This window comes from Ips typographus, linkage group LG11 (genome assembly GCF_016097725.1).
Source record: "Ips typographus isolate SLU linkage group LG11, UJ_Ityp_2.0, whole genome shotgun sequence".
Taxonomy (NCBI): Eukaryota; Metazoa; Arthropoda; class Insecta; order Coleoptera; family Curculionidae; genus Ips; species Ips typographus.
Window position 1 is genome coordinate 5,802,042 of NC_138432.1, and position 18,280 is coordinate 5,820,321.

The 18,280-nt window shown below is 35.2% G+C and overlaps 1 protein-coding gene and 1 long non-coding RNA gene across 4 annotated transcripts in view; both read right to left on the minus strand.

Annotated features, from left to right (window-relative positions):
• The window catches only part of LOC145735071 (contactin-2-like), a 117,682-nt gene that overhangs the window by 12,632 nt on the left and 86,770 nt on the right, over positions 1-18,280 (minus strand). For all 3 annotated transcript variants that reach the window (XM_081988786.1, XM_081988785.1, XM_081988787.1), the window contains exons 2-4: positions 13,756-13,927; positions 9,734-10,008; positions 4-186 (exon numbers count right to left, since the gene is read on the minus strand). In XM_081988786.1, coding sequence (XP_081844912.1) covers positions 4-186; positions 9,734-10,008; positions 13,756-13,927 — 630 coding nt within the window. The remainder of the gene's footprint in view (positions 1-3; positions 187-9,733; positions 10,009-13,755; positions 13,928-18,280) is intronic.
• On the minus strand, positions 4,235-5,419 carry LOC145735076 (uncharacterized). Its single transcript, XR_014179585.1, has 2 exons — positions 5,305-5,419; positions 4,235-4,778 (listed from the first exon to the last, which is right to left on the minus strand). It is a non-coding gene; the product is annotated as an uncharacterized LOC145735076 (long non-coding RNA).

Sequence of the window (18,280 nt, forward strand, 5' to 3'; positions counted from 1 at the left end):
CACATTGAACACTCAAAGACACGGTGGAGGTCAAAACTGTGTTTGATGGTAGTGCTCTATTCCAAACTTGACACTTGAAGATAGCTTCATCATCTTCTTTAGTGGGGGTGATGGTCAAAGTGGCTGTAGTGGGTTGATCTCTAGAACCTCCATTCTTCAAAGCGGCATCCAACGGATATGTCGAACCTGTAATTTTAAAGTGTTTTTAACTCGTTGAGTTGGCGTTTCAAATTAGTCGTCTACACGGGTTGCGTGTTCGGAAAGTTTTCAATTAAACCCCTAAAAGCTATAACCCTATGAAATATTAACCCCTAATTATAACGCTTCGGCTGCTAAAAATACCCAGCGCTTTTGATGCTATGAAACTTCCTACTACAATATTTACTCTTCTATATTGATTGGTGCTTATTCTAGCACCGCTACAAAAGAAAGACTAGAAACTATCAATTAATCAATCAATCAATCATTCTATAGAATTTTAAATGTAAAAAAGTTCCTAAACCGTTTGTTTTAGGTCTATTATTTGTAAGTTTGACGCTTTTTAGATTATTCTTGAAACCTTCTCAGAAATGAGTAGTAATGGGCGTAAACTTACCGTGACCGGTTATTTACCAAGGTAAAGTAAAATTCAGTGGGACAGGAAAAATTACCCATTTTACCAGTAAATTCTAATTTGACTAGTACATTTATTTGTTTATTTGAAATTTGCTTGAAACATATCATTTTCTTGCCATCACTGTCATTAATTGCATTACAGCCATTTTCGGACAATATTGTCAAAATAAAATCCTGAAAAATAAAGACTGTAATTCTTGAAAATTCTAGACAAATTTTGACATGAGTGACAGATATCTCGTGGTTTTTGGAGAATAATTTAGCTAGGCAGTCACGTGACCATTGTCAAAATAACTGTCATAAATTTCAGAAACACGTTTTGTATTAAATACTGCTAGAAAACTTTTCTAAACCCTGATTTTTGCAACTTGAGCACTGTTTGACAGTCAGGAACAAAATTGCTTGTCAAACCCACTTGGTGTGAAAAAATTACTGTTTTAATCACATTTTTGGAATCCCCATTAAGATTTCAATCCAATAACCTGAAAAAACACTACAAAATTTGGTATAGTCAAGGAGAAATGCTGTGTCAAAGTTTGAACTGACAGAAACACAGTTTGAAAAAACAATCAGGAACAAATTGCCTGTAAAACCCACTTGGAGTGAGAAAATGTCTGTTTTAAATACACTTTTGAAATCCTTATTAAATTTCCTATCCAATAACCTAAAAAAACACTCCAAAATTTGGTACAATCAGCGAGGAAAGCGGTGTCAAGATTTGAACTGCCAGAAACACAGTTTCAAAGCACAGCCAGAAAAAAAAATCGCCTGTAAAACCCATTTGTAGTGAGAAAATTACTGTTTTAAACACATTTTTGAAATCCTCATTAAATTTCCTATCACATAACCTAAAAAACACTACAAAATTTGGTATAGTCAAGGAGAAATGCTGTGTCAAAGTTTGAACTGCCAGAAACACAGTTTGAAAAAACAATCAGGAACAAATTGCCTGTAAAACCCACTTGGAGTGAGAAAATTACTGTTTTAATCACATTTTTGAAATCCTCATTAAATTTCCTATCACATAACCTAAAAAACACTATAAAATTTGATATAGTAAAGGAGAAATGCTGTGTCAAAGTTTGAACTGCCAGAAACACAGTTTGAAAAAACAATCAGGAACAAATTGCCTGTAAAACCCACTTGGAGTGAGAAAATTACTGTTTTAAAGATATTTTTGGAATCCTCATTCAATTTTCTATCCAATAACCTGAAAAACACTACAAAAATTTTTGCTATTCAGTGAGAAAAGCGGTGTTAAAGTTTGAACTGCCAAAAACACAGTTTGAAACGACAGGCGGTGATAAAATCGCCTGTAAAACCTACTTGGAGTGAGAAAATTACTGTTTTAAGTACATTTTTGAAATCCTCATTAAATTTCCTATCGGATAACCTAGAAAAATGCTCTAAAATTTAGTAGAATCAGGGAGGAAAGCGGTGTCGAGGTTTGAACTGCCAGAAATACAGTTTGAAAAGACTGTCAGGAAAAAAAATCGCCTGTAAAACCCACTTGGAGTAAGAAAATTACTGTTTTAAGCACATTTTTGAAATCCTTATTAAATTTCTTATCCAATAACCTAAAAAAACACTACTTAATTTGGGACTGTCAGTGAGAAAAGCGGTGTGGAAATTTGAACTGCCAGAAACACAGTTTAAAAGGACAGTCCGTGATAAAATCGCCTGTAAAACCCACTTGGAGTGAGAAAATGACTGTTTTAAACACACTTTTGAAATCCTTATTAAATTTCCTATCCAATAACCTAAAAAAACACTCCAAAATTTGGTACAATCAGCGAGGAAAGCGGTGTCAAAATTTGAACTGCCAGAAATACAGTGTGAAAGCACAGCCAGAAAAAAAAATCGTCTGTAAAACCCATTTGTAGAGAGAAAATTACTGTTTTAAACACATTTTTGAAATCCTCATTAAAATTCCTATCAAATAACCTAAAAAACACTACAAAATTTGGTACAGTCAGGGAGGAAAATGCAGTATGAAAGGACAGCCAGGAAAAAAATCGCCTGTAAAACCCACTTGGAGTGAAAAAATGACTGTTTTATGCACATTTTCGGAATCCTAATACCGAAAAGTTACACAATTCCTATTCTTTGTCACTGTGCTTAAGTAATATTCTCATACAACCAAATCTAAAGCGAACAAAAGCAAAAGGGCTGAACTAAACCAAAACTTGGAGCTTAAGCCTCTAGAAGATAATTCCGAAAACCTTAAATTCACCTCATTAAATTAGCATTGCGTAGAAACTGAAGCGTCCTCCTTCCGCCTTAAAACAGAACAAAGTTGGAAGGTGGAAAAGTTGACTTGTTTAATCTAGCAGAGGGAAAGCGTAAAGCGAAAAGACAATCCGGATTAACCAGGAAGGAACGGTTTGTCGTTCGAGGCTGAATCCAACAAGTCGTTTTACTCAGGGGGTTGCTCTCGTCTTGTCTTAAAGTTGTTTTAATGGAAATCAGCTTCGGGATATTCAAATTGAAACTTCCACGGACCGGATTGAAAGAAAACCTTTGCAAGGACGGATTACCGAATAGTTTATTACAACCGGGCAGGGGCGTTTAACCAAAACGAATCTGACAAATCTCTTAAAAGCAAGCTGAAAGTTTTGAGCTGCTTAAGCGGATTGTGGTTGTCAAGACCGTTCATTCCTGTGAATCTCACGCTTTTTTCTTTGTCTGGCCACTAGAGACACAGATCTATAAAAATCATGTACCAACTACAGACATAAAGCAATAAAAGTTACACTAGAAGATATTATACACAACTTATTTACGATCGTTCAGCTGCATATACAACATAAAACAGTATACACACATACAAAGCTACCATTAAAATTGACTAAACAAATAGAAAAAACATTTACATAACCATTACTTCTTTGCTAGTAAAGTGTAGTTGAAAACATTACATAAGAAAGTGTATTATTACAATTTACTTGGTTGTAAATTTGTGCAGTTTACTAGATATCAGTTTTGCAGTTTAGAAGAGTGAATGACAATTTAAAAGCTGATATAAAACCGTTTGAAAGAGGAATAAAAACAAATTTAGTTTTAGTTTAAAAAGTTATAAAAGGAAAGAAACAAATTGTTTATAAATTTGAAAGTTGCTACACACAATAACAAATATCTCGAAAACGATCAACTTTAAGATCCAAAACAAATTTACCTATTTTATGTAAAAAGTTATTTAATTTTACCAGTTTGACCAGTAAATTTATAGGTCTAATTGAAATTTGCATGAAAGAGATCATTTTCCTGACATGGCTGTCATTAATTTGAAGAGTCATAAATCTGTCACTTTTCATGCACCCCCTGTATAGTACTGGCACTGACGGACTGTGAAACGTCCAGGGATAAGTTTAGCAGTTCCTTACGAACATTGTTGTTCGCTTTCAAATTGTTCGTAATTTTCACCGTTTCTGCGTTATTAAGCAGAAACTGGTTTCATGCAACAAATCTTCAAGTTGAAATTGTGGTTTGAAATTTGAACACCCTGTAACTCTATTATTTTTTGGGAGTTCAGGGTGGTTCAACCACTTAAAAGAACCGTTTTGAACCTGTCTTTTCAGTGGTGTAGAGTAAAAAATTAAAGTGAAATCAAAACTCAGAGTCGATCTCCACAAATATTTATTAAAAAGGTTGTTAATTGCCTAACATGTTTCGGGTGTATTCAGACACCCATCTTCAGAGGCTTAACTAGATCACTAGTCTGCTGACTGTCATTCTAAAAGGGGGGACAGCTGAACCCAAATGTACCAAGGTGGTTTTTTATTCTGCACGGGGGAAAAAACCTTGATCAAAAACCCGGTTCTGGTACAGAGGTGACAGGTTGCTCCGTTTTTTATTCTCAAAGGGGAAAAAAACTTAATCAAAACCCAGTGTTGATGTCAAAAAGTGAAGTTACTAGCTCGGTTTTTTATTCTTTAAGGGGGAAAAAACTTAATCAAAACCCGAAGAAGTTGAATGATGTAAAAACTGCATGTCTATCTGAGGAGACCAAATGGACACGAAAGGGACGTCACACAACAAAAAACCGCGGTGGACACTCACAAGTTCAACATTAAACAAATTAAAATGAGGGCGACTTTCCCTTTGTCACTGTGGAGGTGTGACCGTGCCGGGCAACATGGCTTGGGTGCAGCAGGACATGGAGTCTCCTCCATGTCCTCCATGTCTCTGCTGCACTCCATGTCCTGCTGCACCCAAGCCATGTTGCCCGGCACGGTCACACCTCCACAGTGACAAAGGGAAAGTCGCCCTCATTTTAATTTGTTTAATGTTGAACTTGTGAGTGTCCACCGCGGTTTTTTGTTGTGTGACGTCCCTTTCGTGTCCATTTGGTCTCCTCAGATAGACATGCAGTTTTTACATCATTCAACTTCTTCGGGTTTTGATTAAGTTTTTTCCCCCTTAAAGAATAAAAAACCGAGCTAGTAACTTCACTTTTTGACATCAACACTGGGTTTTGATTAAGTTTTTTTCCCCTTTGAGAATAAAAAACGGAGCAACCTGTCACCTCTGTACCAGAACCGGGTTTTTGATCAAGGTTTTTTCCCCCGTGCAGAATAAAAAACCACCTTGGTACATTTGGGTTCAGCTGTCCCCCCTTTTAGAATGACAGTCAGCAGACTAGTGATCTAGTTAAGCCTCTGAAGATGGGTGTCTGAATACACCCGAAACATGTTAGGCAATTAACAACCTTTTTAATAAATATTTGTGGAGATCGACTCTGAGTTTTGATTTCACTTATACTCACTACTCCACTGTGTGAATATGGACTACTACTTTTCGTTAAAAAATTAAACCTTAAAAATTGCGTATAGGGTGACAAAAATAGTGACCCACCATAATTTTCTAGCACACGCTGTATACTGGACGCATAAACGGTCCTGCACTTACGGTGTTGGGTTTAGGAGTTGATTAACAAAATTGTTGGTCTCTTGCATTTTTTTGTAACTCACACCGTTTTCAAGTTATTTAGGAAAACTAGTTTGGTGCAACAAATATTTAAAACAGTTGAAATTGTGGTCTGAAATTTGAACACGGTTCGGACATTTAGGGACAAAATTGCCTGTAAAACCCATTTCGAGTAAGAAAATGACTGTTTTAGGCACATTTTTGGAATCCTCATTGAATTTTCTATTCAACAACCTAAAAAAACATTACAAAATTTGGTACCGCCAGGAAGAAAAGTGGTGTCAAAGTTTGCTCTGCCAGAAACACAGTTTGAAAGGACAGTCAGGGACAAAATCGCCTGTAAAACTCACTTGGAGTAAGAAAATGACTGTTTTAAGCACATTTTTGGAATCCTCATTAAATTTGCTATTTAACAACCTAAAAAAACATTACAAAATTTGGTACCGCCAGGAAGAAAAGTGGTGTCAAAGTTTGCTCTGCCAGAAACACAGTTTGAAAGGACAGTCAGGGACAAAATCGCCTGTAAAACTCACTTGGAGAAAGAAAATTACTGTTTTAGGCACGTTTTTGGAATCCTCATTAAATTGCCTATTCAGTAACCTGAAAAAACACCACAAAATTTGGTACAGTCCGAGAGAAAAGTGGTGTCAAAATTTGAACTGCCAGAAACACACTATTTTGTAATTTACCGGTCAAATTTTCCTGGTAAAGTATAATATTTACCGGTAATTTACCCATCACTAAATATTTTTGAATTTCCTCTTTTGCATAATATTAAAGTAATTGATGGTCTAGAACAACTATACTAAATTTTAAGTAGTTTTAAAAAAACAAACGGTTTCGTTTAATAACATAAAACTGTGAAAAATTCCAATCTAAATGCAAATTGGTGTCAATATTTACATTTATAACGAGCTAGTTCGCTTTGGATCTAAATTGTCCGATTTGATTTGAATTAATTTCCCCTTTTGCACCCGGAAAAAAGAGGTAACTCCGCCAATTTGCACTTTTAGGGAACAATAGCCGGTTTGGTGTCGCTAATGGCGAAATTGATCCTGGTTTTTCAGGAATCATTAAACGACAGGTAATTGATTGGTTTTTAGAGGGACTGTCAATAAATATGTTCTCTGGAGACTTTTAAAGGGAATCAAATTCCAATAAGTCCGTGAAATTTGGCACGGTGTTAGTCATTAAGCAGTTTAACAACTCTTTTACAACTCGGTTTTACAGTATTTTTGTTTATAAAGTGCAGTTTACAGCTTTGGGTTTGATTTAAGCTACTTTAAGTTTATTTTTTTTTAGTTTCAGGAATACAATGCAGGTTGTGTATCTGTATACACTTGGTGTTGGAAATAGTAAGACTTAAAAGGGTTTTGTTAGAAGCTTACTCCTTTGTGACAACAAAATTTGAATGCATTTTCAGTCACACGAATATAAGCTTTCCAGTTCACTCTATAGCCATATTGCGCTGACTTATTTTATCTGACGTACAAAAAGGTAAGTTACCTGCACGTTTTCCAACATCCACATAAAGCTTTTGATGTCTAAAGTAGCGCACTATCATAATAACACCCGGGTTCATTTTTATTTAGGAAGCAGGCAAAAGCGTCTCAGAATTAACAATATTTATGAAAGTCTCACTTTATAAGCAGAAATTTCCTTTGGGCGGCCTAATCTGGAAGCTTTCTCTACGGTAAACAAGCGAAACCATCCAGTTTGTAAGCAGAAGCCACATTCCATAAACAGGAGTTTTTACAGCGACGTTACTAGTAAAAAAAACGGTTGCATAATTCAGCAGCCAGCCAGCTTATGGCAGGAAAAAGGAGACGAGATTACCTTCGTATAGCGACTTGTCTGCCTTCTTTTATGCCAGGTTTAAAGTTTCCGGTAATGGTTTCCATCCAGCTTTGCCAGTCCTCTGCAATTGCTTTGGACACTTTTGCTTATCGATTTGCGGTTCAATTTAAAAAAAAAAACTTCAGGAAAAGGAAATTTGTATGTGTTGTACTGATGGGTTACTGGGTGGACTAAGGAATAATAATATATTTTATAAGACTAATCCAACCCAACCTAACCTACCAACCTTTAATCATAACCTAAATGGTTTCTAAGATTTTAACAAAATTTCAAAAATTTGGATGCAATTTCCAAAAAAAAGTTAAATATCTCAGAAACGTTAAAGTTACGGAACATTTGCACACAGCGGACTAGGTTTACACCCACTTGCAAACCCCACGAACCGGGTAAACGCGCTCACAACTGGTAGAGCATTAACTTCAAAATTAAACTGTATTTTGGACACCTTGTATACGTTTAATCGTATAGCGGTTAGCACAAAGTGAAAGAGCACTTCAAGACGAACATTTTGAGCTTTTTATAGTTGCTGAAATCCCAAAAATGGTGGAGATACGGTATTTTCAAAATTTGGATGCAATTTTCAAAAAAAATTAAAATATTTCGGAATCGGTTAAAGTTACGAAAATTTTGAAAGAAACCAAATATGTTTAAAATTACTTTTGTCACTCAGTGGAATAGAAACAATTTATAACTAAGAAATAGAATAAGTAATACAAACTAATAACAAAGAATAGCTATTTGTTAAGTTTGCCTCTTAATCACTGAAAGATATCGATCCTTATTAATTATTATTAACTTTAAACTGATGTTTTAAAACAAATATTTGATGTAATATTATTATTTTTTTTTCCTAGATATGGCAACGTTCTTCAACAACCAGTAAATCTCCTGATATTCAATCGATTGTCTCTTATCTTTGGTAGGAAGTTTGCTTTCTTTTTTCAACTCTCTTCTTTTTATTGCTATTCTTTGCTAACTTTAGACGTTAAAAAGAAAAAAAAAAGTATATTACATACAGATTATTACATTATTCCTTATTTATTATTGTTTACATTATTTGTAGGTTAGAAGGAAAAAACTTTGGAACATTGAAAAAATGGGTTGAAAACCCAACTCTACTCTCCGGGAAAGAAGTAAACCTTGCTGTGAAAGTTTCCGTTTACTGTCATTTGTCAAGTGTCAATTGTCATTTCTACTTGCCAGTTCAGTCAATAATCGCGTTTTTCACTAGCAAATCTAGTGTAAAACTATGTACTTGTATTCTATTTTATCAATAGAAACAATATAGGTCAATACACATAAGTTTTGCAAACGCAACATTAATTGAATGATAACATTGACAGTTTGACACGACACCAAATGTCAATATGTCATGTCAAATACGCGTCATATAACCACAAACGAAAATTTTCCCGGAAAGTTTCGAAAAAAAAAAACGAAAATTTGATTATTGAAAATCAGTCACGTGACTTTGAAAATATTAGCTTAAACTGAAAAATGATCACTCAAATCTTTTGATATTCAAGACAGTCACGTGACCTTCAAATTTCGTTTTGACGTGAAGAAAGTCTCACGTGACCATTAAAATTAAATTAAGAGCCTCTTTAAGGAGTTACAATACAAAAAAACTAACTTCTTTTTGACTAAGCATAGTTCCGTTATTTGAGGAGTTACAAAAAAAATGTAAATAATGAAAGTTTCAAGAAATTTCATCCTCTACAAGATTGTATTAAGGTGTTTTTTGTATTTAAGAGCCTTCTTAAGGAGTTACAAAGCAAAAAGTGATGGCACTGAAGTTAAGTAAAATTTATCAGACATACTAAATTCTGTATAACAAAATTCAGGATATACAGTAAAACCGGCAAAGCTGATTGTGTTTAATGTACCTTGATTTTGTTTGAAGCTCTTTATGCAAATTTAAGGGGGTTTTGCTGTGGTTTCTAGCACCTGGCAACAGCAATTCAATCATTTAACCCAAAACGTGTGCATTATTCCCTCCCACACGATAATCCGCGCCTAATTGCTTGTTTCTCTCTCGACTCTCGGACACGCAGTATGCACACCTCATAAACGGAAATTTAGTGATTTAACTCTCCATTAACCCCTGCCCATTAAAATCTCCTTAGAATAGCAAGAAAACGAGCTGGGAATTTTCGCGCTTTGAAGCACGTTTCCATTCCAAGCAATTTCGCTCAAAACCTACCAAAAGTTTAACTTTGCCGGTTATTTCAAGTTAATTAGGTTTAACACTATTAAAACTAAACTAAACACATTTCGTATTAGCAGACGTAGTGATCAAGCTAAAAAGTTTTAAGTGAAAATGTAGAAAACTCACCTTCTCTATACCATTTAACTTCTGGATCTGGAGAACCTCCAACTGAACTGCAGGTCAACTCTTGACGTTTACCTTCAGTCACGGTTACTATAGATCCTGGAGCGATTTGTGGAGGTTGTGGAGCAGCGAGAACAGTGAGTGAGTACCTTTGAGTGTGAAGGTTCTGTCCAGAACCTCCAGCTTTGACTTTACACTCAAACTTGCCATCATCTCGGTCGTAAGACGCGTTAGTGATCAGCAAGTCGTAAATTCCTTCATCCACGTGGTAGTTCAATCTGAAATGAGAGTTTTCAGTATTAAATAAAAATCCATTTTTCCGGATGCTTTTTAAGTATTCTCACGTAGGATGCCACAATGGACAGCGAACGTGACAGTATATTACGAAAACATGAAAAATCTCGGTGGGATTTTAATAAAAATTCAGTGAAGACGTCGCTGGTATTGTTTTAAGGAATATCAACGACAGGACGTTTCGAAGTTAAGGGATTGAATACAAATGATCTTGTCGTAAAATTGATCTGTCTTCCGCCATTGTTATTGGCGTGGGAACGAAAATTAGTAGCAAAAAAGGTTTGTTTTAACAGATTATTAAAATAAATTAGCCAGTGCCTCACAGGGGAAGTTCCGTAAATCCACGCCGAATTTTGCGGTCATAAATAATCAAAAACAAGGCTAAATCTTAATTGCTATCAAGCCCAGGATGCTAATTAACTGGAGAAGCTGGATAATGGATCAACAATGCCCGCTATTCCTCTATTATCTAACGGAGATTGACGGATTTGTAGATACACAGGTCATTATATTGCTTTTTGTTTGTATGCAAGGTAGACTTGGCATTAAGGGACAAACGTCACTACATTACATCAAATTTTGTTTGGCTCCAATTACATTTAACAAATAAGGTTTGGATGGATTAACACATAATTACAAATTAGTTAGGTTAGGTTAGTAAGTATTTCAATTTGTTAGATAAAAAACTTTCTACCAAATAAGTAAAAAGAAGAAAGAGAAATAGGGAAATACAACTGTAATTTTCGGAGGGTGACCTGTTATCGGTAAAATTATAGTATATCTCTGTTATTATGGAAGTTAGAAGCAGTCTTCTCACCACTGTATTAAGTACTAAAAACATAATACTTTAATTAACAAAATTTTAAGATATTTCTTATAAAAATAATTTTTTTAACATCACTTTGTACAGATCTTCCTTTTAGAGGTATTCATTAAAGAAAGGAAAGCCTGTTTACGATCTGCGTTAAAAGGTTTAGGCTTAACACCACTACTTAGCCGAAAACGAGGCTTTTAGGGCGTGATTTTATGTAGTCCCGAGCTAATTAACTGGAAACTGTTTAATTAAAAGTCGAACTTTAGATTGCTTGTTTTGGGAATTTAGTTTCTGGATGCTGCTTGCTCCTGGCGGATGCTCCAAATTTGTCCAGTTTAATCTGTTGGTTCTATGTTAAATTAATGGTAGTTTTCTAGTTGGAAATTGATTTGCTTTTAATGCTTGTTGCTTGACCCGTCAAAAGCAATCAGTTGCTACAAAAGGAACATTTTTCTACACTTGTAACTTTTCGCTACGTGTCCCTAATTGCTTTAAATGCTAGAATGGACTCGCCTGGTTTCGTTTCACGGATGCAGACAACTTCAAAGCGGGGATTTTTGCTTTATTTAAAACTGCACAAAGAAACATATAGAGAGGTTTTTCACGTACGTCAACACAGTCTACATAATAATGTACGGAAAAAATAATTAATAGGATAGAAGAGTGCGCTGACACTGAACCGAGCGAATCCTAGGCTCTTTGATAAAAAAGGAATTTTTACCTCCGGGATACGTGCTCCAGAATATAACGACCCAGGAAGGTAAAATTAATTGATATTTTTTTCAGGTATTGTTTCTTGTCACAAGAAGGTAGCAAAAAAAAATGAAAATTGACGGTTTAGTATGGAATCTGCAGTCCCTAATTGACTTCGGCTAATTTCGAAGGGTTGGGGGCCTTTAAGGGTAAATTATTCACTAAAACTGACCCGGACCGGACGACCTATGTCCCGATTTCTGCCGCCTCTCTGGAGTTAACTTTTGTCTATACCACACAAATGACTTTAATGGAAAATCTCCACCCTAAGGAATAGGACGTAGTAAACTAGTTAGCTACTAGAACTATAGGAAAGCTGTGTTTCGGTTTTGTTTTCACTGAACAGAAACCGAAAGTTTAACCATTAAAGGTCAGTGAATTGATTTTGTTAAGTCTTAACAAAAAGTTACATAATCAATTGTAAAAATTGTTAAAATTTTGCAAGAATTACAGTTTAACACAGTTTTCAAAACAAGACGCGTTTCTGATATATATGATATTAATTTGACAGTGGTCACGTGACTGCCTAGCTAAATAGTGTTTTAGAACCACGTGACAACAGTCACTAACGTCAAAACTGTCAAACAGTGTCCAAAACGTGCAAAAATTAAAGTTTGAAACAATTTTCTTGCACTATTCGAAGCAAATTTGGTTTCTTAGATCCGTGACCGTTATTTTAACAGTTGTCACGTGACCGTCTAGCTAAATAGTTTTCTAGAACCACGGGACAAGTGTCACTAACGTCAAAACTGCCAAACTGTGTACAAAACCTGCAAAAATTACGGTTTGAAACAATTTTCTTGCACTATTCAAAGCGAAGCGGCATTTTGAGTTCCGTGATAGTAATTTTAACAGTTGTCACGTGACCGTCTAGATAAATGGTGTTCTAGAACCACGTGACAACTGTCACTAATGTCAAAACAGTCAAACTGTGTTCAAAGCCTGCAAAAATTATAGTTTGGAACAATTTTCTTGCACTATTCGAAGCGAACTTGGTTTCTTAGATCCGTGACCGTTATTTTAACAGTTGTCACGTGACCGTCTAGCTAAATAGTTTTCTAGAACCACGGGACAATAGGCCACTAACGTCAAAACTGCCAAACTGTGTACAAAACCTGCAAAAATTACGGTTTGAAACAATTTTCTTGCATTATTCAAAGCGAAGCGGCATTTTGAGTTCCGTGATAGTAATTTTAACAGTTGTCACGTGACCGTCTACATAAATGGTGTTCTAGAACCACGCGACAACTGTCACTAATGTCAAAACTCTCAAACTGTGTTCAAAGCCTGCAAAAATTACGGTTTAAAACAATTTTCTTGCATTATTCGAGGAAAAGAGTGTTTCTGAGTTCCGTAATAGTTATTTTGACAGTTGTCACGTGACCGTTAAGCTAAATTGAATTCTGGAATCACGTGACAACTGTCAATAACGTCAAAACGGTCAAAGTGTATTCAAAACCTGCAAAAATTACAGTTTAGAACAATTTTCTTGCACTATTCGAAGCGAATTTGGTTTCTTAGATCCGTGACCGTTATTTTAACAGTTGTCACGTGACCGTCTACCTAGATAGTTTTCTAGAACCACGGGACAAGTGTCACTAACGTCAAAACTGCCAAACTGTGTACAAAACCTGCAGAAATTACGGTTTGAAACAATTTTCTTGCACTATTCAAAGCGAAGCGGCATTTTGAGTTCCGTGATAGTCATTTTAACAATTGTCACGTGACCGTCTCGATAAATGGTGTTCTAGAACCACGTGATAACTGTCACTAATGTCAAAACTGTCAAACTGTGTTCAAAGCCTGCAAAAATTACAGTTTGGAACAATTTTCTTGCATTATTCGATTAAAAGAGTGTTTCTGAGTTCCGTAACAGTTATTTTGACAGTTGTCACGTGACCGTTAAGCTAAATTGAATTCTGGAACCACGTGACAACTGTCACTAACGTCAAAACTGTCAAAACGTGTTTAAAACCTACACCATATCTATCTCTAAATAATAAATACTTAAAAATTAGCAAATCATTTTAAGTACATAGGTAAAATTCAGTTTTTCAGATTTAACTTCACACCAAACTGTGGTAATACAAATATACTAATGTGTTAACGTAAATTTTTCGAGGAAATCTCATTGAAAACAATAAAAATGAATGATTTTCCTTACTTGTAGTTGGGATCAAATGGTGTATTCCCAATTGCTGCATTATCGTGACCTGTCTTCGACTGTCTGATCCAGTAATATGACAGTGATTCCATTGATAGAGGTGGAAAACGACATTCCAACGTTACATTGACTCCTTCTTTGGCATCTAAGGCGTCTTCTTCACTGCTTATTCCTGTAAACAATAACAGCAGGTCAATAAAGTGCCACTACAATCTCAGCCTTAATTCAGTAAATTAACAGAATTAGTGATAACATTTATAGGATATAGACGAGGGTGTAAAAGCTATAAATAAGCAAAGATTATGGAAGGGTTATTGGATCTAAAGGTTCGGTCAAGGGACCGGACCCTGGGTTAGGATTTAAACTTTAATAGTTGGCCCTTTGCGTTTTATCTGGCACGTAAATTAAACAGTAACATGGAAAAGTGTGGCAATTAAAGCAACTAATTGGCTTGGAGACTAAACAAGCCATAGAAGAACCGATTGAGATTTTTAATGTTTCCCTACTGAAAAAACACATTTTGGCAAGTTGGGGAAGGAAATTATGGGAAAAGTTGGTAGCAAAAAACATTTCACAACTTTTTAAGTGCTTGACAAGGAAACATATTGGATTTGACGTGATGAGGCGTGCACGAAGGTGAAAGTGAAAATGAAATAAACTCTTATTCTGTATTTCCAGAAGCCTGAAGAAAACACGGTTAGAAAAATATACGAAAGAAAACTCCAAAAATCAAATTGGTTTATGCTTATTAAAAAAGTACGCTGCACTCGTAGCCAATTTACTGAAAGTAGCTACTCAACGTGATCGCGATATCAAAGCTACCTCGTTAGCAATAGAAAAAGCCCTTTCAACATCCAAAACTGTCTTTTAATTGAACTGGGGACTCGTTAAATCGTTAAAATTTAAAAATCTTGATATTTACTAACCAGAAATTGCTTCTTATACAACAGGGGTGCTATCTAACCTAGCCAATTAGTTCAGTTTAAATGGGACATATGCGACAAATCCAACCGGTTATCAGCCAAACTTTGAACAATATCCTCTCAGTTTTTTGTGTGTGGAAAACAAAGAATGTGGAAAATGGAGGCTTGTTTAATGAAGTACGCTTTTGCTTTACTAGTTTCTATTGGTTCGTCAAAGACGTGGCGAACTACCTTAATAGATAGGCAATGGAACAAAAGAGTCACGGTAACAATACCCAAGCTAAAGCAAAGAAAAATCCAACTTGGACACGAGTTGCCAACAAATAGTGGCCAATCAGGCTTGTCACGGTTTCACTTTGCCCAAGACAAAGCGATATCCGTTGTATGCAATACTCGTTTCAACTCAATCGATTTCGAATGCACCACGCCACTTTTCTTTATTCAATTACTAATGAAGTTTCAATATAATTAACTTATAATCAGTCATTGGATTAATTGCGGATTATTTAACTTGATACTGTGGACCGCTAAAAAGTCATTATTCAATCAAATGCTATCATTTAGCAACGCAATTAATAGAGATTCAAATTGCAATTACATTCCATTTCGTGAAACAAATGCAAAAACTTACATTCAGATTTAGACAGAATAAAAAATATTTATAATTTGAATTTTTACAAGCATTTATCAATGAACTTACCTTCTGTTTTAGCTGTTTTTTATCAATCAAGAAACTACACATTTTTTTTATATTAAATTTAGCCTAGAATTTTGGAAATTTGAAATAGTCATAGACTTAACTAGAAACAACATTCCTGCATGATAATATCCTTTCCAGTTTCGCCAATTTGACGCAAATGTAACTAAGAAATACTGTCTGGATCCGTTTCTATTTTAACAATCAAAGAAGTTCGAGAGCACGTTCAAAATGCTTCCAAAGTAGTCATACCCCTTCCAAAACAGTCTAAAAGCTTCCAAATTCACTTCAACTAGTCTATGGAAGCTTTGAAAACAGTGTAAAAGCAATTTTAGAGCAGTTTAGAAGCGTCCAATAATTTCTAGAACTGTCCAAGATTTCCAGTTGTGTCTAAAGCAGTCCAGAACCTTCGATATGCTCTTTAAACTGTCCAAATACTTCTGAAATAGTTCCAAAATAATATAGACACTCCAAAAGCTTCCAAAACAATGTCTAGAAGCTTCCTAATGCTTCTGAAGCAGCATAAAAACTTGGAAATGCTTTTAAATTAGTCTAGAAAGTTTGAAAAGATTTCAAAACAGTCTAAAAGCTTCCGTATGATTCTAGAGCAGTTTAAAAGCTTTCCCACCATTTCTAGAACCGGACAAAATGTCCAAATGCCCTTAAAGCAGTCCAGAACCTTCAATATGCTCTTTCAACTGTCCAAATACTTCTGAAATAGTTCCAAAACATTATAGACACTCCAAAAGCTTCCAAAACAATGTCTAGAAGCTTCCAAATGATCCTGAAGCAGCATAGAAGCTTCGAAATGGTTTCCAACTAGTCTAGAACGTTTGAAAAGATTTCAAAACAGTCTAAAAGCTTCCGTATGATTTTAGAGTAGTTTAAAAGCTTTCCCACAATTTCTAGAATCGGATAAAATTTCCAAATGCCCTTAAAGCAGTCCAGAACCTTCAATATGCTCTTTAAACTGTTCAAAAACCTTCTAAATGCTCCAGAAGTAGTCTAAAAAACTCAGAAACTTCCAAAACACTATAGAAACTCCAAAAGCTTCCAAAACAGTGTCTAGAATCTTCCAAATGCTCCTAAAGCAGCATAGAAGCTTTCAAAAGATTTCAAAACAGCCTAAAAGCTTCCCTATATGATCCTAGATGTTTAAAACAATGTCTAGAACCATCTAAGATTTATAGTTGCCTTTAAAGATTGTGTGTGAGAATTTTAGGAAAATCTAGGATACATGTTGAATTTTGACTTTGAATGTTTAGGGCGTCTTCCAAGCATTTAATTTTTAATTGATTTTTAGGGTTTACATTAAAAGAAAAGCATGTGGAGAGTATTACTAGAACGCTGATTAATTGAGTTGAAACGAAAATTCGATGTCTGAAGACGTATCGGTATTCCAATTTCAATTTTCTGCCTGGACAAAAGTTTCAATCTCATCGTTTGTCTAAATACTTTGTGGTTAATAAATGACCATCAATTTTCTAATTTAAGAAATGTTTCTTATCTTTTGTTGTCAGATTTTCAAAAGCTAATAGGAAAATTGTTAATTTGGTTGTTTAAGTAGATCATTTTATTTACATCAAGTCCAGTGACATCACAAATGTCTAGTAGTAATAAAACTGGCACTATAACAATGATCTATTATGGTCTATCAAGTCCACTAGACTAGAATAAAAAAAACCTGAACATGTCATGACAGTGGCATCCATAAAATATTATTACCGTTGTCATATACGAACAACAATTTCCCATGAAAAATACAACGTAGATATGTATACTCAGAGGTCACATAAAGCCCAGCAACATGCCATTATCTCATGAAGTAAGTTGGAAGTTGTAGGGGGAACGAGTACGTCCGTCCCAGACTTGTTTTAAATTTTATTATTCGGCAGCTTATTTCCGGGACGGAAAAATAGTTCTTTACGTTTAAAACGGGATTTTAATTTAGGTCCTGACTGAAAAATATGATGTCAAGAACGGGCGGAATGCTTATACTAAGAACTGCAAAACTAGCGCAATGGCATGCCGTAAGTTTTCATTACCACGTCATTGCGAGTTACTTTTAACGAAGTCCAAAACTTTTTAGTAGCCGTAAAGTTGCTGGCTCGGATCTAATTTAACGGCTAAGATTTTAATAAAGCTCCTACGGAGTTCACTTGGCAACCGCATCTCAGAAATAAAACGTTACGGAAGTTCTGATATTCAGATCACACTCTGGCACATTAATAAAATTCCAGAAAAACCAGGATAAATCCATTCCCGACCTAAAATTGTAACTTAAAGGCCTATTTCACCGAAGGAATCTGGACGGTATGAGTCCCATAAACCGTGTCAAACAGAGAAATACCCAATAAAAGAAATCCCAATCGCGAAACTTCATGAATTCGAAATCGGATTCGTTCGGAAAAGGGGTTTTCGAACATTCGCGACTCATATTTATGGCTCACTCTCATATAAAACTGGATTAGCCTAGTGAAAGTTTTATTGTTCCTAGTTTCACGTTATTAATTCTTTTAGCGTTTGCTCAAACCATACACAAACACTGCTGAATGAACTGTTTGATGATGAACATTTTTACATCAGAAAATAAATCTGTTAAGGAAAAATCTTAAAGGAATACCAGTCACACACCTGCCCTTCCTAGAAAAGGTGCACACAATTAAGATCGGGCAAAACCGATACCAGAAACCTTATAGCTTTTAGGTCAGGTAGACTTCTTTTGATAGAGGATCGACAACAGGCCAAAACTTATACAAAAGACTGAGAAATAGACTGAATATGGTTAAAAGTCACAGATGCTACTATATTCTAAACCTTGATTCAAAATGATCTGAAGAGACTGATGTCAAAAACAAGTTGATCAACATATCAAAATTAATAGATATTTTCTAAAATCATTAAT